General features: G+C 36.7%; 2 protein-coding genes across 2 annotated transcripts in view; both read left to right on the top strand.

The window, feature by feature from the left end:
* Window positions 1-6,864: 6,864 nt before the first annotated feature.
* LOC136259406 (uncharacterized) overlaps window positions 6,865-26,353 on the top strand; it is a 29,854-nt gene continuing 10,365 nt past the window's right edge. The window contains exons 1-5 of the mRNA XM_066052896.1: window positions 6,865-7,194; window positions 7,841-7,939; window positions 14,357-14,455; window positions 17,045-17,125; window positions 24,167-26,339. Coding sequence (XP_065908968.1) covers window positions 6,865-7,194; window positions 7,841-7,939; window positions 14,357-14,455; window positions 17,045-17,125; window positions 24,167-26,339 — 2,782 coding nt within the window. The remainder of the gene's footprint in view (window positions 7,195-7,840; window positions 7,940-14,356; window positions 14,456-17,044; window positions 17,126-24,166; window positions 26,340-26,353) is intronic.
* LOC136258365 (zinc finger BED domain-containing protein 4-like) lies at window positions 8,651-10,580 on the top strand. The gene is made up of 2 exons (XM_066051680.1): window positions 8,651-8,810; window positions 8,859-10,580. Exons 1-2 carry the CDS (start codon window positions 8,652-8,654, stop codon window positions 10,578-10,580), a joined length of 1,881 nt encoding a protein of 626 aa, XP_065907752.1. The 5' UTR covers window position 8,651.

The raw sequence follows: 26,353 nt of genomic DNA, 5'->3' as shown, positions 1-26,353 counted from the left end.
TAAGGTAGTAGCTACTGTTACAAAAATTGTCAGTTAATAGCAATAGAATTGTGTTTGTTCTATTAAATTAGTGACTGCTCTATTATTAGAGTATCTCAATCTTTAGCACAAAAAACATCAAATTTATTTATCTCATTTTATTCACAGTGTAGCTACAGTTTATAACTATAGCTACAGTTTATAACTATTAAGTTGCTTTATATAACTGTTTTTCTTCTATTTGCTTGTTGGCTTTCTGTACTTCTGAATAATTATATGGTGTGAATACATGATTCTTGTTTCTAGTGCCAATATAGTCTTGTAAGTACAAGGAGGGAAAGAGAAGGACCAGAGGAGCAAAGCTCTCCTTGGCCCCCTCAAATCCACCACCTATGACCTTTTTGTTAGAGCATAGCTATAAAATACACTGTTGCCATGACTGCTATATTAGAGCATCTTGATGTCACTACTCAGTTGCACAGTAGATTAAGTTTGGGGCATGTTACCACAGATAATAAAGGGTGTGTGAAGTTGTTTACTATGTTTGGTGGTATCTTTTCTATGGAACTAGATCATTTAGGGGTGTAACCTCAACAAGAGGTGTCATGAAGTGTTCTGATCATTTTAGGGGGCATGATCTAATGCTATTATTACAGTATATCAGCTACTATGGTACTTTGTGTCTATGTACACTCCTTCAAGTAAAGTGTTGATATGGAAATTACTGCCTTTGTATGGTTTCCTGGCATGAAGAAGTAGATGACAATTAACGTAGTTGAGAATAGCAAAGTACACAAAAGTTAGATATTCACTGTTACCACCACAAAAGGTGCATCCCACCCATGAGTTTTTTGTTGTGACTTAAAGTGGTGGTGGGTGTGAGCTGCTTCATATGGTCTGTAGTTTGGTTATGCAGTGAGGCAGTCAGTTGGAGGTAGCCAACACTCTACTAAGTAGTGGAGCTAACATACGTGACCGGATCTGCAAGAACCCCATGTTAGTGCATTTTTCGAATTCCGTTTTATTACATTTTCTTTATCTAGATAGCCAAAGAGATGGTCAACCAAAGTTTCAGCTCTAGAAGGCAAGAACCTTCAAAGTTACAGTGCTACAAAGTGGCAACAACAGAAATCGATTTATATAGTGCCAATATGGAAAATAAACTATAGGTGCTTAAGTAAACAATTATAACTTACAATTACAGTCTCTACCAAAATGTAACTTTCATCATTGGGTTCTCCATGAACAGGTGAATCCATTGCTGCCTTTCCCATGACCAGGGCAAAGCAAAAATGTGAGAAGAAATGACCGTGAACCATTCATCCAACACAAGGCAGACTGACACAAAACGAAGATTTTGGAATTTCTCTTGCTTTATGCTATCAAAGTTTAAGCATTTATCACTTTCCTTCAGTGTGAAAAAGTGCTTAAAATTTACGGAAATATTATTTTATGATTTCATAAATACTATATTTTTTTTTGCATTCTACTATAAAATTATGCTTGTGCGAACATATGGGATTCTTGCAGATCCAGTCACATTATCAGCTGCTACTCCTGTAGGTAGTATAATCACTGCTTGATGTTTGGTCAACAACTGTCACTTAATTACCACAAGACACTACATTCTTATCACCCAAAGCGAAAGTTGAAAAACTGAAATTGAAAAGCTGAAATCGGGTAAATCTTGTAGAATAGGTACTAGTGTTCACCTCTGGTTAATTGAGATGTCTACGAGACTAACATAACTATGATTTGGTCTCAGTTAATGAGATCTTTACTTGATGTACACCGTTTAGATCTTTTTATGGCCAAATTCTGTGTAATGAAGTGATGTTATTAACAAAATTATAGTATGTACGTGTTGAGCTGAATCCTCAAAAACGATTAATAACTCACGATTGTTACATTGCATGTGTTTCCTGTATTGCTCGATAAGTAGCACCTCTCAATCAGCTAAGAATGTATTAAAGGTGCTTCATTTGAATGTGAGACTCCAGTTATGACACTGTAAAATTATTGGGAAGCCTCTAAAGTGCAGCCCTTTGGTGTTCATGTTGACACATGTTTGTGGTGAACTCAGATGTCACACTCCCACCCTCAACACACATGATTTCACTATCTGTTATGTAAGAGGCTGTAATACACTTTTGCAAGAAAATAAACCAGTTTTTGTGTGTGTAAAACAGAGTTGCATGAGTAGAAGAGCTGGGGCCACTGTTGCATTGTATTTAGAAGATAAGTGGCCTACTTATGTTCAGGGAAAAAACTTCTTCAGCCTTTCAAGAGGAAAACTCCAAATTATAACAGCTCAAAATCTGTTATGCAGCATTGGTGTACCTGCAAGTGAGCCGAACAACATGTATTTTACTTCACATTTACAACAAAGCTGCCCATCATCTTCTACTCCCATTTAGTGAATTTGTCGTTTTAATCCTTTTCTCATCACTTCGTCACAGATGTACACAACTTTTCCAGCCAGCATTTTGTTTTTGAAGTCACATTCCCACAAAACTCTAAAAGTTTCAACAAACGAAATAACACTGTTTGTATGAATTTGGGCTGATAGTACCAATAGTGACTTCCAAACACTCCTGCACTGATCAAATATACAAGGGATGGTATGTTCAACTTCTGCTAGCATAATAAAGCAATAATATTTTTTTATCAAAGTGCACACACTTACACTTCATCTGTATTTTCATGTACTTCACAGAGTTTTATCCCAGTTACCTGAGGCATCATCAAGTTGCAACACCATTGCTGCAAATATCAAACAATCTTACATCATATGAAGTAAGGTCAGAAGACTTGGACCCACTGCTGCTGCTAGTAGAAGAGTCATCGCTATCACTGTTAATATGTTGATTTGGATGAGGAATTGCTCTAGAAGTTCTTCATTACCCAAGTCTCATCCAAGTACACAACTGGTCTTCCTTCAGTTCTGTTGCACTTCATTCATGTTAAATATTTATGACGCTGATGGACTATGCAGCGCTGCTCATAGTATACCCTGTGTATAATGTGTAGTGACATAAAGCACAAACTGTTGCAATGCTAACCTCTTGTCATTAATCGTCTTGTACTTAAATCCCATATCACTCAACACTCTTTTAAGCTATGTTCTACCCCCAGAGAAAACACCATCGTTCTTAAGTTTGGCCTAAGACGGAGTATGTGACAAAGTTCCAGGGTTCAAAATTTAACTTACCAAAATCTTTCAGAGTGATAGATTTTCCTTCCTTCCTAAAATGAATGGATCTTCCATCTGATGGGATCTCGGTTGAAACTGTCTGCATCAACACAGACTTGTGAACATTTGTACCGGTCGATTCAATTGAGCAGACTTGTGCAAAGTGCTTTTTGTACCTTTACTGGCATAGATAAGCTGCCTTTCTTGTGGTACTCCATTCTAACCCTTACAGTGGATATCTTTGAAATCCCTTTGTGGCATAATGTATGCCAAAACCCAGCAAAGAAGGTATTATTGGTGACCTCTGAGATTCTCTCCTTGATGTTGGCAGATAAGTTACACTTCTTCGTTCCTTGTTTAAGGTACTCCCATGGTTTCATAAGTAGATGCTTCGTTTGGCTGTTTAACCTCTTTCCAAGGGAGTTTAATTCGCACTCGCTGATGCTGCACTGGATGACATATTCTCAACAATTAAGTGTGCACCTGTAACATGAGCTTACAAATAAATGCATCATGAACATCATGTTTAAAGCCTTTGATCTTGTATGGCTTCTTAATCAACAACCCAGGATTCATCTCAAATCGTACGTACTATAGCTAGCTAGCTATCTTATCATAGCAAAGAAATGACTAGCACAAAGCTAATCCACCAGACCCTTTAATCGACATGACAGACATGTGAGGCTATGTACATTAATGTATTTAACTAGATATCCTCATGAGTCAGTATGATGGTCCCAAAACACACTTCATGGTCTTGTAAATTGTGACCATGTGCTGTTTTCATTGGTGTTTCTGCAATGTATGTACTACTACACATCAATTCATGAAATTAAAGAACATCAGCCCCATGAAGTATTTTTTTAAATTATCTATCCAGACTAATCATTGAGATTGTTTTATATGTGGTCATGATTCTTAGAAGTGGTCTTAATATAAAGGTGGTCCTTGTAAAGAGGTACTCATTATTAGTAATTTATATGCTTTGACCCCGCAATTTCATTTTTCAATTTCTAGTGCTTCAAATAGTCCTTTCAATGTCCCACACATACATCAATTGATAAGTACCTGTCTGTTCATGTATACGTGTCTGATAGCACCAAAATACTGTAGATAAAACATTTTATGTGCAGTACATTATTAAACATGTGAAATAAACTACTGCAATTTGCTTTATTTTTGTGCAAAAGTATATATTTTTGTATAATAACAACTGCTCTATTAGAGTTGTTTGATCTTGTGTAAAAATTTTGGTGCAAGAGATTTTCAGACAAATTTTGCATCCAAAAATTATTTTCTTGTACATATATAGCTAATCAATTAATTGGAATAAGGTAAGAATAAAGTAGGCTTGCATTGATTATGTCGGCATCATTTTGGGCATAATAGGTGATGAAAAGCATAAATTAATCACCTAGCATAATGGAGCATAATGGGAAAATTTCTGTGACATTATGTATATAACTCCTGCTAACCTGTTTTGGACAGTGAAGTGATTCCTGATGAGTAGTAACAATGCACTACAGTATTAGGAATAATGTTACTCTCAACAAAATGAATGTTTTTCTAGGGTCAGACATGCAGCTAGTACAATGTTTAGTACTATGTATAAAGTGTTATAGCAAAATAACAATTATAGCTAGAGTTTGTGAGTTCTGAACTGTCAATATTATAGAGTAGGGCTGGGACGAATATTGAAATTTACCTTCGAATATTCGCTAATAAAATGTTCGAACATTCGAAGCTTCGGTGCTGGCTTTCAAGTTACAGGTTTTCTTGCATTTATGCACATCCTTCTTAAGTTTTACTTATTTAATAAGTTTGTAATCTCTTCATTGGTTTTGTTCAGTATGTGAATCTACAATGCTCACTAAGCTCTCAAATTCCAAAAGTAAATCACCTGGCCCTCATGGTATTACTAATGAATGTGAGGTTGCTAATACCATAATTAATGAAATAACAGAATCACTTAAGAACATGATGGAAAACTTAGTAAAGCCAATTATTGAGAGTCTTGAACTATTAAGAGGGCCTTCAAGACCTGCACAAGCTGACACACTAATGGAGACGAATACAACGTCTGGTGATGCCAGACCTTCAGTAATGAAAGACACTCCTGCACAAATCATTGATGAATATATAGATCGAGAACATAGAAAATGTAATTTTATTGTTCATAATATGGGTGAAGAGTCTTCCACTAAGGATCACGAAAAGGTTCATTCACTATTTGAAACAGAATTCAATGTACCAAAGTCAAGTGTAACTAATGTGCTGCGGCTTGGAAAGCCAGGTGGTAGTAAAGCAAGATTACTTTTAGTAACACTAAGTGATGAGCACCACAAGCGCTTTGTTATGAAACAGGCTTCTAAACTCCGAGCAACTAAAAGATGGAATAACATCTATGTAACACCAGATTTAACAATTAAGGAGCGGGAAACCAATGAGGCACTTAGAGAAGAACTAAAACGACGCAAGGACAACGGCGAAAAGAACCTAATAATCAAGAGGGGAAGAATAGTAACAAAGAATGGTGCTTCCCAGTCTTCCAATTGACTAGATAGCAACAGTAATAATATAGCTAATCATAACTTAGAAATTCTTGATTTATGCCTCCAAGTAATTTCCACTAATGATCATAACCACTCATGTATTAAAATTACAAAGTCTAATAAGTGCAGATCTCTTAACATACTATCACCCAATCATTTAACGAAGGGATCCTTCCTAGTAACTGGCTCCAAGCTAATATCGTACCTGTTTATAAGAAAGGGGATTGATCCATGCCAGTAAATTATAGACCCATCTCACTGACATCTGTATGCTGTAAGGTGTTGGAACACATAATTTTCCATTCTATAATGTCACACCTAGAGAAGAATAACATACTTAACTCTTTCCAACATGGATTCAGATCAGGACACTCATGCACCACCCAGCTGCTTACCATTATTGAAGAATTAGCTAATAGTATAGATAGCCACGAACAAGTTGATGTACTTTTCTTAGATTTTGCTAAGACTTTCGACACTGTACCCCACCAACGCCTGCTTAAGAAATTGCAGTATTATGGAATTAACAACAGGATACATTGCTGGATTTCTGAATAGCTGACAAAACAAACACAAAGAGTACTGGTGAATGGTAACGAATCTGATTTTGTTTCAGTTATTTCTGGTGTCCCACAAGGTACTGTATTAGGGCCTCTTATGTTCTTACTATATATAAACGATATTAACAGTAACATCTTGTCATCTATTCGACTTTTTGCGGATGATTGTGTTGTCTGCCGAACGATTAGTAATGAAGATGACGTAAAGATATTGATGAAATTTCTAGATGGGCACAGAGGTGGCAGATGAAGTTTAATATCAACAAATATGTCTTACTGAGATTTATGAGACGTCATCTACCTCTCATAAAATAACTATACTTTAAACAACCAGACCATCAAATCCAGCAGCACATATAAGTATTTAGGGATACTTCTAGACAATTCACTCTCATGGGCACTTCACATTAATAACATTACAAACAAAGCCACCAGGATGCTGAATTTTATAAAAAGAAATCTAAGTAAATGTAACAGTAAGGTTAAATCAGACGCTTACACAACACTTGTGCAACCAATTCTTGAATATGCCACTCAAGTCTGGGATCCACATCAACAGAACTTAATTTACAAACTTGAAATGGTTCAGGGGAGAGCAGCGAGGTGGGTGCAGTCAGATTACAGTTTTAAGAGTAGTGTAACAACAATGTTAGATAATCTTAATTGGACCACACTGGAACAGAGACATGAAGCATCTAGATTATCTTTATTTCACAGAATTACTCACCAGCAGGAGCCAGCATTACAAATACCCAATTACTTTCTGCCACAATCCACCAGCACAAGACAATACCACCCACTCAGACTCATACTGCCAGCAGCCAACACCAACAAATACCAAATGAATTATTTTTACAGAACTATTAAAGAATGGAACAATCTACCCTCCTTATGCTATGACAAAGACTTTGTAATAAATGCACACACTCTAGCTAGTTATCTGTAAATATCCCCAAACCATTTTTATATCTCTTTTCTTTTATTAGATGTAATCAGCATTTTGCTGCCTTCCAATTATCATAATCATAAGCATTGGAAAGTGCATAGCAGCAGTACTGAATGACGCGATCGATCGATTGCAAATGGGCGTGTCCGCTACACTGCAATCGTGCATAGGTAAACACCGAGTAATGGCTAAAAGTACGCTTTCCGTGCATTATCTATCACTTTATAAGGTGTTTTAAGGCTGCAAATATGGTAGCAAGCTGAACTGCGATGGTTTTAAAAGTGGGCGTGGCACATGAAGATCGATCGCGAAGAGACGAACATTGATCACGCAAGAGGATAAAGCAGTTGCAATAAAGAAGACGACGTATATTTGTAATTCTTTCGTAGACTATGAGTGCATTACGAAGCTTCGAAGGATACTTTTATAATTCGAAGTTTACTTAACCTTCGAACCCACGAAGCATTCGAAGCTTCGTCCCAGCCCTATTATAGAGTACTATAATATCGAACTTTAAAGATTCTTTCAACCTTACTGTGATGTTACACTAGTATAGAGTATGTTATGACATGTTGTGATTATACTATGTAATTGTTATCATTTTTTCTAGTATGGATTCACTGCACTACATCTTGCTAGTAATTCTGGATACCTAGAGGTGGTCAACACTCTACTAAGTAGTGGAGCTAACATATTAGCTACTAATGATGTAAGTAGTACAGTTACCACCAGTATTATTATGTACTTCTCACATGATCACTACTTCATATTTTGTTGCTAACTGTCACTACATTACCAGAGGACACTACATTCTTATCACCCAAGTTGGATAGAGTGAAAATTGAACTTGAAAAGCTGAAATTGGGTAAATCTTGTAGAATAGGTACTAGTGCTCACCTCTGGTTATCTGAGATGTCTATGAGACGAACATATTATGGTTTGGTCTCAATTAATGAGATCTTGACCAGGCATGGGGCGAAGTACTTTGGTACTTGTACTTAAGTGTACTTAAGCACACCTTTTAGAGTACTTGTACTTATACTTAAATACTTTTTGTACAAATGTAATGTACTTGTATTGATACTTAAGTTCCAAGCAATGTACTTAAAGTACTTAATGTACTTAGAAGTACTTATAAGTACTTGAAGTACTTTGAAGTACAATGAAGTACATTTACATGTATAAAAACCATGCAAGTGAATAAGTTGTATATTGGCTCAAAGATAATAATTATGTTCCTGGATATGGGATTTTAACATGGTCAGCTTTTGCTTGAAGTTACCTGCCACTTGTTGAGTTTGCTTTGAAACAGTATTTAAAAGGTTTTCCATCCAGCCTTCCCCCATCATTTCTCTGATGATCTTGGAAATAGTGGGACTGCTGTTGGACTGTCAGTTAATTTTATTAAGAAGCAGGCAGCTATGGCAGCTATGTCAGCTAAGAAGAAGGTTCCAGCTGTGCTCAAGCACTATGAAGTACCTAAAGTCTTGCCAGCAGAGAATTTTAAGGCTAAGTGCAAGTATTGCACCAAGGAAATCACTGGATCTGTTAGGACTACTACAAATTGGTGGAAGCATATGGTAAGAACACTGTTTATTGTACTTGTCCATTTTAAAATCTTTTAATAGAGACGAGTACACGCAACTCTCTTGAAAGAACAACAGGATGAAGATGAATCACAGTCAAATTCACAGCAAACATTGACACATTTACTGCAGCCCCAAAGAAAATACAGCTCACAACACCCAAAGCAGATTTTAGTAACTGATGCAGTAGTCGATTTCGTTGCAGATGACCTCATTCCTCTGTCTGTAGTAGAGAGCAAGCGATTCAAATCACTGTTAAGGATCTTAGATTCTCAGTACCAGGTGCCAAGCCGTAAACAATTGTCCACAGTTTTGTTGAAGAAGAAATATGATAAGTTAAAAAGTAGTGTACTAGACAAGCTGAAGAAGACTGATACCATCAACCTAACAATTGATCTCTGGTCAAATCGACAAATGCGATCTTATTTGGGCATTACTGGGCACTATATTTCAGATGACTGGAACCTTGAGTCAGTTATGCTTGCATGCAATCAAGTCAGTGGAAGACATATTGGTGATAACATTATGATGTGGTATGATGAAATCATTTCTGATTTTGGTGTGAGGGAAGAAGTGAAGCACATAATCACCGACAGTGCATCCAATGTAAAGAAGGCGTTTTTGACTCTTCCAGGTTATGAAGATGTTGAAGATCATACAGCCAGTGATGATAGTGAGGCTGAAGGCGAGTCAGAGTTTGAGAGGTGTGATAATGTTTCCCTTGATGAGAGCCAAGTCTTATTTGAACATCATGCCTGTTTTGCACATGTGTTGCAGCTAGTGGTAAAAGATGGTATGGCAAAGGCAGGTCAGATCAACACAGTCATCAAAAGGTGCTCTAGTTTGGTATCATTTGTGCGCAGGTCAACAGTAGCAGCTGATGTCCTTAAGGATGAAACTAGGCTACAAGCTGATAATACAACTAGATGGAATTCTCAGCTTAAAATGATACGATCAGTGCTTGCTGTTTCAGATTCGGTGTTGTCACAACTTGAAAATGCTCCCAAGTTAACTACTCATGAAAAAAACCTGCTTCAAGATATAGTGGAAATTCTAACTCCTTTTGAAGAGGCAACAGAATTTGTTCAGGTTGGTTGTGTTCCATCTGCAGGTTATGTTTTACCCTGTATTCGAGGATTATATCATCACATTGAAAACATGGTGTCCAAATACCACTCTGGATTAGTTCGTGGACTTAAACAATCATTACATAGGCGTATGCCATATTACGAGGAAAATGAAACATACATTGTAGCTTGTATCCTAGACCCCCGTTTCAAGCTTAGGTGGTGTTCTGATGATGCTGAAAGAGATAGATCTTTGGATTTGCTTAAAGCAGTGTTAGAAAGATTATCTCCTGCTGTGTCAACTGTAGCTGTCCTGCAAGCTGATGAAAATTCTGAGCCGCCACCTAAGAAGAAGAGGAAATCACTTTTCAACTTCATGTATGATAACTCTCATTCCCCATCAATAGAAAGTCAACAGCTAAGTACAGTCACTAAGCAGGTGGATGAATACATTGAAACTGACACGCTACCAATGACCCAAAATCCAACAAAGTATTGGCAAGACAACCAAAAGAAATATACTGTACTGTCAAGGTTAGCAAAAGATGTTCTAGGGGTACCATCTTCCTCAGCACCTGTTGAGAGACTTTTTAGTGTTGCAGGAAAGGTATTTACTCCAGAAAGATGTTGCCTTACTGATGGTAGATTTTCACAGCTTATGTTTATTAGGTGCAACCAGAACTACATAATGGCATGATAACGCAATTGTAACACTAAGCATGGACTTTGTAAATGTGTACTTGTACTTATACTTAAATACATTCAAAAGTACTTGTACTTCAACAAGTGTCAAAGTACTTGTACTTTACTTAAGTACTTTTATATGTACTTCGCCCCATGCCTGATCTTGACTTGATGTTCACTGTGTAGTTCTTTTAGGGCCAAATTCTGTATGATGAAAAGATGTTATTAACTAAGTGAGCTAGCTAGCGAATACCTTATCATGGCAAATGATATTGTTGGCTTCATAAGCCACCAGGAAGAACATTGGTTGAAATAGAGAATGGCATTAATTTGTGTTTACAAATTGTAACAATTGTACTTGAGATATTATGGTGAGCCTGAGCTAGCCCTACACCGGTCAGAAGATTGTATGGTTGATTCATCTATAGGGACAAGAACAATATTACTCAGACAACTTACAAAGCTTATAGTAGAGCTGTTCATTATAGGCTGGCAAAGCCTTTGTACATTGCTCTATGTATGGTACCGTCAAGCGCATCATCATCTTTCAAGAGTTCAAGTGATCAAAAAAACTTGCTAATTAAAGGGTACGACACCTGTTTTACTCACAAGAATGAATGAATGATCTACAGCTAACCATCAAAACTCCTTGGATGGCTGCACATTATATTTATCTTAAATGCAATACTGAGTGTGTAAAAATAGTTAGATCAATTTATCAGATGTGATAAGAAAAAGTACAGAAAACAAAACATGTGAAAAATAATAGTTGTGTTGGACCTGTTTAAACCATCGTAGTGTCATGAAGGAATGTTACAATTCGTGAATACACCATTTACGTACTGTAGTTTTTTATGACATCAGCATTCTGAAAATTTGAATTGCATGTGTTTGTGATTTTCTATATATGATATATCCAGGGGCATAGTCAGAATTTTCTGGAAGAAGGTTTGGATTTGAAGTGGAATATATTTGGTGGAAGGTCTGGGTGCTTCCCATACACCATGTTTAAATAGAAATGATGCATACACTAAATGTGCCCTTAGGCAGTAACATTAAAAGCTGTTGTTTGTGCATCCAACTACTTCACACTGCTGTTTATGCAGCTTATAGAAACTGTAAAGCTTATATACATTTGTACGTAATCTTTAGTTCCAGACAACATATTGACAGCCAACTTCCTAGCACGTAGGAGGTCTCCACACTTGAGTACTTTAGTTTACAAAACTTTCTTCCAAATTATTATTATTCTTGACCGGTCCTCCTATTGATGGTCAGTACTTGGCTATATGTATATTGTAGACATCATGTGCCCACAACATGTGACAAATAAACTAAACATTCATCAGATAAATATTCATCAACTCAAGCATCAACTATTCACAGTGTGTGCTAACCCAACACATGTATAACACAACCACTCAAGGATATCGCAGCTGCTTCCTTGTAATAAACCTCAACCTATACAGTCCTTCACCATTTCCACCATGCATCATGTGCACAATTAATCACATGATGCAATACTGGTTATTCGATTGCTGTAATGCGTGTGACTCTCAGTAGTATAAATTGCTTCACATTACTTCACATTGTGAGGTGCATTGGGAGTTTGTGCTCATGGTGCACACTAAGGAAAGTATATTATACAAACTGACCAGGGAATTAGTAATTCTCTGCATGCCCATCATTATGTTTCAGTCTTATAGCTCATGGTTACATATTAAACCATAGCCAGGGTCAATTACTTGAATGTGCTACTCAGGAAAAGAAACTACAGTAGAACCTGTATTAACGGTCACCTGAATTAAGCAGTCAGCCATGGTTACAAGGTCTCAAATATTTAGCCATACACAAATGTATGCATGTGTTTTAAGTCTAACATGTGTAATGGCCAGCAACAACTAGTACCAGTGTTGAAACTGGGTCACTACTGCTGACCCGGATGACCCACTAACCCAGATGATAATTATAGCTGAGGCGTGTGATAAGATCTATGTTCCTGTTGAGTAAACGAACAGTTATGTGATAACTAAACCAGTATAAGTTTTAATATAATTTAAGTGGGTTTGGTTCTACGTAGCTACTGTGAGTTTACAGACAGTAATTGGGTGTGGCTTCATGCATACCTAGTATTACAATTTCCCAATATATTAAAATGGGTGTGGCTCGAAAAAGTACTTATCCTGCTGTAAGACTAGGCTATATGCAACTCATACAACAATCGATTAGTGGGCGTGGCTCCACGTAAGCTTGCAGACAGCAACGGACACATTTCCACATCGTGAAATGAATAATTTCGTTTCTCACGTTATCCAATCCGGGTCAGGCCCGGATGACCCTGAGAAAATGTGACCCGAATGACCCGACCCTGTTTCAACACTGACTGGTACAACAGGAGCATCAATGCATTAGAATTGAGTCTCATACAGTGGTCAGAATATACATAACTAGCTACAGTATCTGCAGAGAAGAGCTCTTTTTAGTTTTAAAACATGCATTTGACGTCCAAATCTTTAAGGAATTTCTAGTACAATTCCTGCACCATTATTGTAATGTTCTTCTGTTATAATATTTCACAATATGTTACATCTTCATCATGGTTCAAGAAATTAAAATCCATTCTTGAAGATATTGTTTGGTACATGACCAGCAGTGCAGCCATCTTGATGATATCAACTACATGTTTGTCATGACAATTATTCTGCTCCGGTTTAACAACCAACACTTCACCAATGCTAGGTATCCATAGATGTTGATTTGCATGGTAACCACAAAAAACTGAACTAAAATGAATGATTTGCTTGTACTGACAATCCATATTGTCCAGTCACGAGAAATACAGCTGCTAATAACGAGATGGTAGACTCATCTACTTTACAGCTAAGAGTAGAAACACTTTGTCATTGAAGGACATGGATGTACTTAGACTACGTACTAAAATATCACCCCAAGTAGACATCTAGAGAATTAGCAAAAGCGTTCAATTGTGCAAGCGATACTGAAGACAAAGGATGAAAAACTGAGGATTACAAGTGAAATGAATACAACCATCCTCAGGCTAAGGCCCGACACTCCACGTACAGATCACCACTGGCTTGGGTAAAGTAGCCAGCAAAACCAGACCACTCAAGTCTAGCTGATTTTGATTGTGAAATTAGTTAGTTTATTCATGTAACTTTGTGTTCTTGGTGAAAATTGAATCTGCTGACATGAGCGATAAGACCAGTTTTCCCAGATCCAGTCACATTAGTAAATGTAGTACTCTAATAAATGCAAGGACATCAGAGTAGGCATGACCAATGAGGCCAGCACTTCACCACTTTTTTGATCAGTGTCCAGTTTTATTATTAAGCACCTAACTAGCTAGCTAACTAACAGTAGCTAGTACTTTGCACAGCCCAAAATTAGTATCTCAAAGTAATTCTCAAAATTTCCTTGATGCATACCCTCAGATCCTCCTACACTAAGCCTTATTTACTACTTTCACTTTTACTCTGACACCCCTAAATGACTGTAATAACTGTTCATATTATTGTTATATAGCTCTATGATAATATGTTTCACCTGCTCAATAACTGTACAATACACAGTCCTAGTAGTGTAACAACTATTTTGTGTACTGTTGTAGTTAAGCATTAATTGAAATATTTCACCACATGTCATAAGGTATCTGGTGTAGTTACATATCAGTGTACAACATTAGGTGGTTATGATTGTGTACTCTTTATACAGTATACAGTATCAAGTTTGGTAGTTAGTGGTACATGTGATAATTGTTTATTGTTATAGCGTGGGGATACTCCACTTCACTGGGCTGCCTTCAGTAATCAGTATGATGTGTGTTTAATACTGCTACAACATGGTGCCAGTGTGGAAATGAAGAACAAAGTAATTAATGTGTTGGTTTGTTACATATATCTCTGTGTGACCTTATTTATGACATCATCAGTTTCTTCCAATTAATTAATGTGTTGAAATTAATTTTTAAATAATGTGCTTACCTGCACTCAGTACTGATAACAGTGTCATTATTGAACAAAACAATATTAAAATAATTTAGGGTTGTATGTTTAGCATGTATCTCACTAATCATAAAAGGAGATATACCATGTTTGAAGCCAATGAAGAGGTAATAAACATGTTTCTAGTAAATTTGTTAACTTGGAAGTCTTGTCGGTTTGTTATTGTTGAGAGCCTTAGCATGAGATATGTAGTCTAGTAGCTGCTGTAGTACTGAACTTCCGTATTTTATTTATTTATCTCCTTATTTTTCTGTATTTGTTTGTAATGGACATACATGATACAAGGTGTTGTGCAATTAGTTGGATGGTGTAATGTAGCAAAAGCTATGTAGCTGTTGTACAGTCCACTACATGTGAGGAGTTGTTTGATCTGGTGAACATTATTGTTGTTTAGTAGCCTTACAAAAACAGTGGAATTTAGTATCACAATTTTAATCAAGGATGGTTTGTGGTGGCCATACAAGCAAACTTTAGCACTAGCCTACATGTGCTTGTCAGTTATGAAAGTGCAAAATGTATTTATAACCATGTTTTGCCAGTATTATATTTGACGTGAGGGATGCATGAAGCTTTATTAATAGCTTAAAGCATCTGTTTTACTGCTGTATGTACATACTTGAGTAGAAACAATGTCTACATTGTGTTATGACATTGTAACCTTCTTTTGTGTTCACGCATTACCCTGGTGTATGGTTCAAACTAAAAAATCTGATCAGTTACAATTCTGATAAGAATAGTGAAGCATCTGAGTACACAATACAATGTGAACTTTAAAAAATTAATGAGTAAGGTAAAAGGATGAGTTAGGCCCAAGTTCTATTCAGGCCTCAAGACTAGCTAAAATAAAAGGAAATCCACAGCACAGGTCTTTATTCAACACGACAACACCATTGAGCTGTGTGGTCACATACAGCCACTGACGAGAGCTCCATTATGGCCCCAGACCACATGTATGGATTACTACTATGCTTGGAAAAAACAGACCATTCATGTTTAGCTGATTTTAATAATGAAATTTCATAATTTAATCATGTGACTTTGTGTTCTCTTGGTGAAAAAAAGCAAATCTGTTGTCATGGGCGATATCCAGTTGCAATGGCCTACACATCATGATCTAGATATTAGGGCTGCACCAATTCTAGTATTGGTATCGGTTTTGGGCCGATACTGCTGTTTTCATGAAGTATCGGAATCGGCCATTATATTGTTGCAAATACCGATTCTTATCACGTGCGAGAATAAAATAACGTTTGTTTGTACTTGCTTATTTTACTAGCACAGTGGACTCCTAATAGCTAACTACTGGCAAAATCACTGATCTGTGCTGAAACCTACGTGTGAAAATGCTTTACTGAGAAAAAGATCGATATACTCTAATAGAACAGTGAATAACTCTAATAGAGCAATCAGGTAAAAGTGACTTTCAGTATTTTTTTGTAAGCACCATTATGATATTATTATCTACACTTCTCCCAAAGAATACTGGAATATCCACTGGTTTGCATTTCAGTGACTTCCTTCTTTGTGAATCTGATTGGCTACTTCATTATAAACATGAACCATACTGAAAACGTGTACAAGAATACCATGAAATGCAATATATACAGGGCCGCCCAGAGAAATTAAGGGGCCCAGGGCAAAGAGTTAAAGTGGGGCCCCAGAGGCAAGGAGGTTTCCATTCTGAATCACAACTTGACCCAAGCTGTAAGTTGAAGACCAAGGAAAAAAAAAAAGGTCACAAACTGCTGACAATGCCAATAACTACCCATCACCAACCATATCTCCTTATCTATAAACTTGCTACACTGCTCCTTTGAAGAATACTGTGACTGCTCTATTAGAGTATTTCGATCTTTTAAACAGGTATTCAAGGGGGCTTTCATGGAGCCTCCTGGGGCCCCTTTCAGGCTGGGACCCAGGGAAAAAATGCCCCAGTTGCCCCCCTGTGGGTGGCCCTGAATATATAATAAATATGTGCACTATAAAGTAACTACTTTAAGGTACTTGGTATCGGTACTTGTACTTGCAGATACTTCCCAGCTGAGTACTTGGTATTTGAAGTATCGGTAAAAAGTGGAATCAGTGCAGCCCTACTAGATATATCTCCCTTCACCACAGCCAATTTACCTGAAAAATAAACACCTTCTCTATATCTAAATATTATTTTCAAAACAATCTATGCATATTTGTAATACACGTGAGGTATACCATGAGCATGCATATCACCTAGTCATAACTTATGTGTAACTACATCAGTTTCAATTGGGCTTCTGGAGAACATCATTGAATGACAGTGAATGTGTCACTGTACTAAGTGTGTTAATATGAAGATGAATGTATCATAATGTATTTATTTAGGAATGTCTCAATATGTAGCCATGATTCTGAACCAGAAATAGTTTGTATATGTATCTGTTGATGTGTAATAAATGCCCATCTCTATTTCATAATGTAGGACAATGAAACACCACTTGATGATGCTAAAACTAAAGGACATCATAAGGTGGTACAGTTGTTGGAGTCATATCCACAAAAGGTTTGTACAGCATAATCATATATTGTATACAACTGAACCTCTGATCTTTTCATTTGGACACCTCTGTTGTCCAGTCAGCTCAAATTAATAATTGGCTGACCCTGACAGTAATAAAGTTTGAATGAGATCAAAGCACAAGGAGGAAGCCTAAAGGATGCTGTTTACCTGTTAGGTGGCTTGTTTATTTAATAACTAACATTTGATTGCTGGGTGATGACACAGTACACTTTACAGCTCAAAGGAGTGCGACAACAATTATTTTGTAGTAACTTTCACACTGCCTAGTAAAGTGCATAGCACTAACTGAGAGATATATACTTATAGTCTGTTCACGTTCACTTGAGCCCTTGTTTCTTGTTAATAACTCTTATTACATTAGCCAGCTGCCTAAACCTTTAGTAGTGTTGTGAAGCTACTGGAACTGTTAATCAAAAATGTGGTTTGAGAACAAGTGAGTTATGAGGCTTTAAAAATATCCCATAATTTAGTATGGACGATTCAGGCACACAAACATGTTTACAACATGGAAACATGCTTGTTCCAGTACAAAACTATTGGGAGTGAACACATGTTCACCTCTTTGATATTACTATATTTGGCGGGCACAGGTGACAGGTGAACCCATACTGACTATAGTGTACAGTATTTAGCATGTATGTCTTAGTTATGGACATTTTTGAGGTGTAGATTACAACAATGAGAGAGGTTCCACTATATACATGTGATCCTTGTGCTGTGTGTCTGACACTTGATGTTGTAATAATTATGTATTTGTTTAAACCATGTTCATATATTATGTGTCTATCTTGGCAAAAGTTTACACCACTTCTGAATTTCTTTACATATTTTATCTATTGTGTCCAAAGAATAGATCACTAAAGTTTCAACTTGTTGTGATACACTGTTAGTGGTTTTGAATTATAGTGCTAGACAGTAGGAAGAACAACAAAATCAATTTGTACTGTGGCTATACTTAAAATAACCTACTGGCAGTTACATTCATAGCTGTAACTTCTAGTCTACAGCATTGGGATGGATTGGCAGACAAAAAAAGCTTAGTTTTAGCCTCTACGTAGTCACTGGTGCATATACATTATGAGGGCTTTTCTTTGAAGAAATACGTGACAATCTGTTTATGTTTATCCAAATGCATGTGAAATGTATATCATTACTGCTATATACAAAACAATTTAAAACAAAGCTTTTTGAGCTGTCAATGAGCAGGTAAATAAGATGGTGTACTGTACATGTTATTCTGGGAAATAATTGCTCAAACATGGAAAGATGCCAACCTACCCAATTTGGGATATTTTGCACATGCATTGCAGCTTGTTGTGTGTGATGGTGTGTTGTCTCAAAGAACTGTAATTGATGTCCTTACCATATGTGACCGGACCTGCAAAAACAGGGCATGTGGGCACAAACTATATCCTGTCACATATCAGGTCATATCTCAGTACTGGGGAAGAATATTTGCATTCTGTAACTTGCATCATAAAGCCAATTAAATTCTTACTAAGACCTAAAAATTGCATTGCCATAGCATAATGATATAAAAAGTTCTGAGTAATGAAAGCTTGCAAAATAGGCAAAGCACTGCTGGCCAATTATTTACACATCGAAATTATCATTCTTTTAGCAGTGCTGACATACCCTATCACAGCCACCTGCAGATGAGATAGAAGGAAATAAACTATGGCTTTTAGCTCTAAGTGATGGTGTTGGTAGTAAGTCATCAGTATGATTACTGGTAGGTGTTCACGAATCATGAAATTTGTCCAAGAATACAGGACTTCAAGCAGCGACTTTGATCCGGTCTAGTACAACAACCATTAAGGTACAAACTTGGGAGATTAGTTGGGCTTTATGCCAGGTATTTCTACACCAATTTTCACATGATTCCACTTAGAAGTTTATGAGAATGAGTGTCCGAGTATGCATGATGTCAAAGAATGGATAGTTTACTTTACTAGTGAACTAGTGAATAAATTTAAGCTATGCATGATGTACTCAGACATGACATGTGCAAAGTATGTTATCTCGTGTATACTGTCACCTGTGTTTTGCTGTTTTCTTGTATGTACACTAGCTTGTTACTGACCACACTCAGCCATTATTATTCCACGGCACTTCAATAATAGCTGTTCTGTATTGTGATCATTTTCCTAGGAAAAATGGTTAAAGAGAGAAGTAAAAAAAAATTGACTGAGCCCCGAAATTAAACAGGACATAAAATTCTTCTTTTCCCAAACTTTCATGACTCATAACTTTATAGCTACATATGCCATCTTGCTATGGTAATTTATTTCAGCCCTTATCTAACTCTTAATAAGCCTCACAATACAAACTACAGGATACAAATACTCTAATCCAACACTGTGATATGACCTGTTGTGTGACAGTGTGCACGTGTAGTTTGTACTCATGTATCCTGTTTTTGTAGCTCTAATTATAAACAAGCATTGACTCTTTCCTTCCACAAGAAACTGCACTTGTCTATTGACCAAACTATAAAAAAGTTCAGTAAAACTCGAGTATAATTCTTGTGTTGCACCGATATCCAAATTAGTCGATTATTCCAATAACCAGTATTAAGCAACAGAATTAGCTGATACCAATAACCGATCCAATATACACTAACACTCATCCTCATCATTATTAAATGACTCATATTAGTGACATAAGTATTGATATACAGCTCATTCTAGGCTAAAATGTAAAGTTAGATGTATACCACAAGTAAACATTACTCATGGTAAACAGGGTATAAATACATTTTACTACTGCTATACAGCTGAGACAAGTGGCTGGTACTAAAACCTCAGTTTACTGTTGAGCATGGCCTAAACCCTGACAGTTTATTATGGGCATGGCTTGTAGTCACCACTAAACCATCAACACATAACTTAATTAAAATGTCAAATAACTTATGTCTAGCCTCCCCCACATCATTATACTACACAGTGCAGTGGAAATTAACATCAGCTTTGATTTAATCAAAACTGATTAATCAGCTAGTAGCCAATATCAGCAGATATGCAGATACTAGATACACAGATACACAGATACACCGATTACTGAACCAATTATCAGTGCAACACTAATAATTCTAAAGTACCATTCATGTTGAAAATTATTTTCTTGACTTTTGGCTTTAACCGAGTATGAATATTGGAGTAAAAGTTAGTAGACATACAAAACCCACCTTAATTGCATTTATGTAATACATTTTTCTATGCTTGTACTTTATAATTCACAGTAGATAGCCAAATCACTCTTATTCTATCATGGTGCCCCTGAATTAGAAACTACTCTGAAAAAGAACTTCATGTACTGCTTAGCATAGGTCACTCATTCTGCAGCTGGTAGTATTAATCAAGGGCATGGCTTGACATGATGCATGAAGTGAGGCATGTAGTCTGTTTGTCAAGCTACTGGTGTAACGTGCATAAATTACTTCACTAAAACTATTTCCCTAGAATACTTGCTTGCACAAAGTCTCTGAACTTTAGTAGCTAGGCCACTTATATTAGACTAGTGTGATCATTGTACAGCACAAGTGGCCTAATGCATGTAATGCAGTTAGTTGTAGACAATTTTATAGAGGAGTTTATAATTCTAATTAATAGAAACATCATGTAAGGCACACCATGATGGAGAAATCTTTGCAGGACTAGTTGCTGTAACATGCAGAGATGTTCAGTTCAAGTATAGTATGTACAAACATCATAAAGTACATAATTCCATGAGACGTTGGATCCCAGTTACAGTGGTGCATCCAGAGGGCACATGCTCCCCCCCACCCTCCCAATCCCTTTCAAAAAAATTGCATATAAGATCGAGATACTCTAATAGAGCAGTCAATCACTCTAATAAAGCAGTCACAGTGTTCACAAGGCAGTGTAACTTACTTAGCTATGAACGAGGATCTGAATAAGGTTCTTTATATACTTTATAGTATACTAGCATTGGTACCTGCCCTACGTGCAGGACACTTTCACATTAACCACCATCATGTAAGCTTATTAATTTAAACACTGAATAGCAGATTTGCATGTAAGCTAAACCAATAATTATCCCAATTATGTGGTGCTATCCTATCAGGCAGGCATTGTAATAACATGTTGAGTATTTAAAGTAGTACTAATAATTTTCTTGTAGCTATACTGCAAGCAAAGGTTTGAGCAAAATTAACAGTTGCACATTTACTGGCTATAATTTTGGCAAGTAGTTATTATAGCATCACAAAGAATTGGAGTTACAAAGAGAAGGCACTTACTCTAATAAAACACACAGAGAAACGAACATTCACCCAATTGGCCTGCTAATGCCTACCCTATATCTATCAAATGTGCTACGGTATACTTTTCCGACAGTTCATATAGAATTACCCAGTTGCAAAGAACTACAGCATACCACACCTTGATCCTGAATCTAATGGAATACCCATCTCTTTTGCATACAGTTGCATAAATATATTTTCTTCTTCACAATACAGTTATAAAATGCAAAGGTAATTGATGAATGTCATACCAATCTCCTTCTGTGAGGTCCCTGGGGTTCATCTGAAGGCTGAAAATAAGTTCAAAACAATTGATTAGAATGTAGAAACCTTACAAATATCTACTGTGTCTAGTTGATAGTATGTCAGTAGTAGAGCTGACAGATAATCTAAGTAATAAACACTGTATGTAATTATTGTTTGCACTTTATTGTTGGTACATGTTTCTTCCCCATCCAATAAACCTTGTGAACAAGTAATATTTCTATACATTTCTGATGCAGGCATGCTATAAATGTATGTGTATCATACAGTATGATAGTACTGTATAATAGGGATCATGGAGAATAGGTGTTTTTGCCCAATTATTTCAACCCAAAACCAGCCTCACTTAACGTTCATAACAGCTTGGCAGTATTGGTTAGATGTAGCAAGCCCAAAAATGTTTTCAGACACACTCTAAACCCTTCTAGCATAGTTCTACAAAAATTTTAAAATATTGTATTTAACAGAATTTTCTACTAACTGACTAACTGCCAATGCCTTCAGCCAAGCATAACTCGACTTTGCTTAGAGCTACGAGCTTTATTTCTTCACTATTCGATATTGCTTCTTCCCAAGATGTGCCTTTTCACTAACCACTGTAGCTACAATGAGTGCATCATGGACTAACCTTTATCCTCCTTTGTGTCCTAATTCTTTTCACTGACACCACAAGGTGTCAATTCACAGTAGCACACTATGGCTTCTCAATAGTTTGCTATGCAAAAAATTGTCTGTATTTTCCGTAGCGAGTGGATTACTCGTAGAGGCAGTTGTCGTACTGTTCTACTAGGAATGCTGTGTAATGTGCTCAACATAGCTTGAAACACAACATAACAGCTACTTCACTTTTCATTAATTGATAGTTGGGGCATGCATCAATTTTTCTTAGTGAGTGATCGTGCTTGTAGAGGCAGTTGTCATACTCTTCTTCATTCAAAATGCTGTGTACCGTGCTGAACATCGCTTGACACAAAGCGTAACAGCTACTTTACTTTTCCTTAATAATGCTGATAGTAGGGGCATGCGTCTAGACATTATTAATAATGTCAGGTACCATTCATTCTTTTGATACGGTATGCGCAGGTGAGCCAGTCATAATTATGTTACAAAAAAGTTTACAAACAAGTACAATGAAAAATTAGGAATTGCAAGTTTGATTAGGGATCATAGAAATAAGAAGTAAGGAAACAAGGGAGGTTGCCTATACCTGCAGGTATGCAATTGGATATTTAATCCCTAATTCAGTTATGGGTATACAGGGTGAATTAGGGAGTAAATGTCCACTTGTATACAGAGGCAGCTTTAGAGGAGTTTCTGGGGTTTACAGAAACCCCCTCTGAAATAGTGCTCACCCCTATGATTCGTCTGGGTGATAAAAATTACAAAGAGTTACACATACTGAATTATATTATGGCCTTTTCTATTGGCAAAACTTCATACTTTTGCCTTTGAAATCACCTTCACTGCATTCAAAACCACTTAGTGAACTTTTTTTTTTTGCTCTTCAACTTGCAGCTAGGCTGAAGTTACAATTCCAGAGAACCTTAAACCTCCTCTGAAAATTTCTAGATCTGCCCTTGGTATACCTGCAACCTCCCTTGTTTCTTTACTTTTTATTTCTATGATCCCTAATCAAACTTGAAATTCCTAATTTTTCATTGCACTTGTAGTGTTATAATACACACTGGGCTGTGATTTTCATGCCCCTCCACAGCTATAACTTTCAGTCTGGTACAACTTTGGTGAAAGGATGGTGCAGATGTGCAGACAGCGTCTCTCAGTGCCACAGGGGACAGTTGAATACTATCTTTGTACATTGGCATAGGCCTTCACAATAAACAAAAGCAATTGTCATGATGTATTAGCGATAGTATGTATTCTAGCTGCTAAAGGCTGAAAAGTGTCCCAAAAAGATGGAGGAGTTTATTCTACTTACAAAACCATGCATTGTTAATACAACAACCGCATGCCATATGCTTACCTGTTTTCCTGGGCAATTTGTAACTCTATAAGAGTTTTGTTGTGCTCGAGTAGAAGACAGCAATTACATTGTCATTTGTAAATTTGCACTCACTCCGCAGTCTTCGCCATAGTACAAGAGTTTCTGTGGACAAATATATTTTTTTGCTTTTACACTATCCCCTGTGCCCTGTTGCTCATGAGGCCTGTCGGTATGCATGGTGATACACTTCATATATAAGTATGCAGACACGAATAAACTAAAATTACAGTACGTTATGATTTCACAGACTGTGAAATCAATAAATTCTTAAATGGCTTCAACTGAGTTGCATTGTCCCTTTACTTAAGTAAACAAAAATTACTGGTTCTATTTTGTAGCTGTATGGTTACGTGGCGTAATTTTTATATGTTGGCCAGTTTTTGAAACACATATTTGAATTTGGCTACTGTGAGTTAAGGCTACAAATTCAATACAAATACTATCTCAGTTAATTTTTCAGATATTTGTGTTACAAAATCCCCTCTTGTTTTAGAGAAAATCACTGCTGCAAAAAATAAATGAGGCAAAGAAAAAACATGGAACAATTGCAGTACGTTTTATAAAAATATTGTTTACTGGATCAGGAGCTGCTGGAAAAACAAGTTTTGGTCAACTCCTACTTAACAGAAAAATAAACCAAGAACATCACAGTACTAACATGGTACATACTAGTCATGCTGTGTCACTAAAAAAAGCTGCTTTTCATAAAGATGCATCTGACAAACGTAAAGTAGTTTGGGTAGAAATGGATTCTAACCTTGAAATAAAACACTTGCATACTGTGTTACTTTCTGAATCCAAAAGATCGACACCTGAGCATCACAAACAAACTGATGAGAAATCTGATGGAAACTTACCACATGACACTCAGCCAAAAGCTAAAGATTATAAACCGCAACAGCTCTTTACTGCTGAACCCATACAGAAGCAAACCTCCCTGACTACAGTAGCTAAACACTGGTTTTCTGGACTATTTACTAAATCTATCAATGTAAAAAACCTGTCTGTTTTCCAGCCAATCTTGACAGACAGTGTGGAATCTTCCAATGATTCACCAACTATGCACCATCCGGGCGATGTCCTGAACATTGTCACATTGTTGGATACTGGAGGACAGCCACAGTACATACACTTGTTGCCCACTGTCAATATCTATCCCACTATCAACTTTGTGATCCATGACTTATCCAAGGATCTCAATGATCAAGTGCTAGTGGAACATAGTCAACATGGCAAGCACACGTTTCAACCTTATCATCTCAGTTACACAAATCTTGACATGATTAAGCTACTAATGTCTAGCAATAATGATTGTTTGGAAAGGCCATCTCTAGCCCCAAATCTACTAACCCATCCCGGTACAGATAAAAATTCTTATTTGTGTTTTGTTGGAACTCATGTAGATAAAGTTAGCAAAGAAACTGTTCAAAAAACTGACAATACACTAACAGCTTTAGTAAACAAAGCCAGTAGTAAAGCATCAGTTTTACAACATGAAGGAAATGTGCTTTTTCCAGTTAACAACACCACTGCAGGAAATGAAAAGACTGAGGATCCTATTGCAGACGTCATCAGAAATAAAATTGAAAAATTAGCTGAAAATAAAAATGTTTATGAATTACCCATTACATGGATGCTCCTAGAACTCGAAATCAGACAAGTTTGTACTAAAAATATGAGCTATTACATCTCTTTCAAGGAGTGTGTTGCCCTAGCTAAGGCAAGCCGGTTAATGTCTAATCCAGAAGAAGTCAAGAATGCTCTAATATACCACCACCTGTTAGGTGTTCTACTTTTCTTCGATGACATCCCTGGTTTGAAAGAGTATGTCATTGTTGACCACCAGTGGTGGTTTGATAAACTTAGCAACATCATCAGTTTCACATTTCAGGATGACTCCCTTTGTCTCAGTGAAGTCCTCAAGTTGAAGCACAAAGGCATACTATGTAGGGAGGTACTTCAAAAGGTTGAATGGGACAGCAACATTAAAGAAGAGTATTTCTTGTCACTATTGGTTCATCTTAAAATTATTGCACCATTGTTGAGTAAAGGAAAGAGCATAGACGAATATTTTATACCATATATTTTGCCAACATGTTCTGCTCAACAAAAAGATGAGATTATTCACAGATATGGGTACCTTCAAGGGGAACCGCTGTTGATACAATTTCAGTCTGGCCTCCTGCCAAGAGGCTTATTCTGTTGTTTAGTTGTTTACCTTTTGCAGAATCCACCATTAAACTGGCACCCTCATTTTACTACAAGTGATATTGATAGTGCTGTTCACCACACTTTCAGCAATTTGATTACTTATAGCCTACCCAATGGTTTTTCTTTGTTGCTTTTTGACAGTGTCACTCACTTGGAAGTACAAATAAGACACCCAGACCTCACAGATGTTTCTTCTAAAACACATTGCACCATTTTCCAAGAGATCCTTCATTCCTTAGAATTAGTTTGCAAGCAGTTAACTTTTAGCCCCCAAAGATTGCAAGTTGGATTTTATTGCAACTGTGGTGAAAATTCTGAGCCCCATCTTGCTGTTTTACCGGAAATAACTTCTTCAGTTCTTTACGGAAGGTGTAGCAGTAATAGTGTAAAGCTGATGAAACTTACATCTTCTCACCTTGTGTGGTTCAAGAAAGATGAACCATTTACTACAGTTGGTAAGATTTATGTT

Source organism: Dysidea avara, chromosome 6 (assembly GCF_963678975.1).
Source record: "Dysidea avara chromosome 6, odDysAvar1.4, whole genome shotgun sequence".
In the NCBI taxonomy this organism is placed as follows: domain Eukaryota; kingdom Metazoa; phylum Porifera; class Demospongiae; order Dictyoceratida; family Dysideidae; genus Dysidea; species Dysidea avara.
This window is presented reverse-complemented; position numbering and strand designations above follow the sequence as displayed.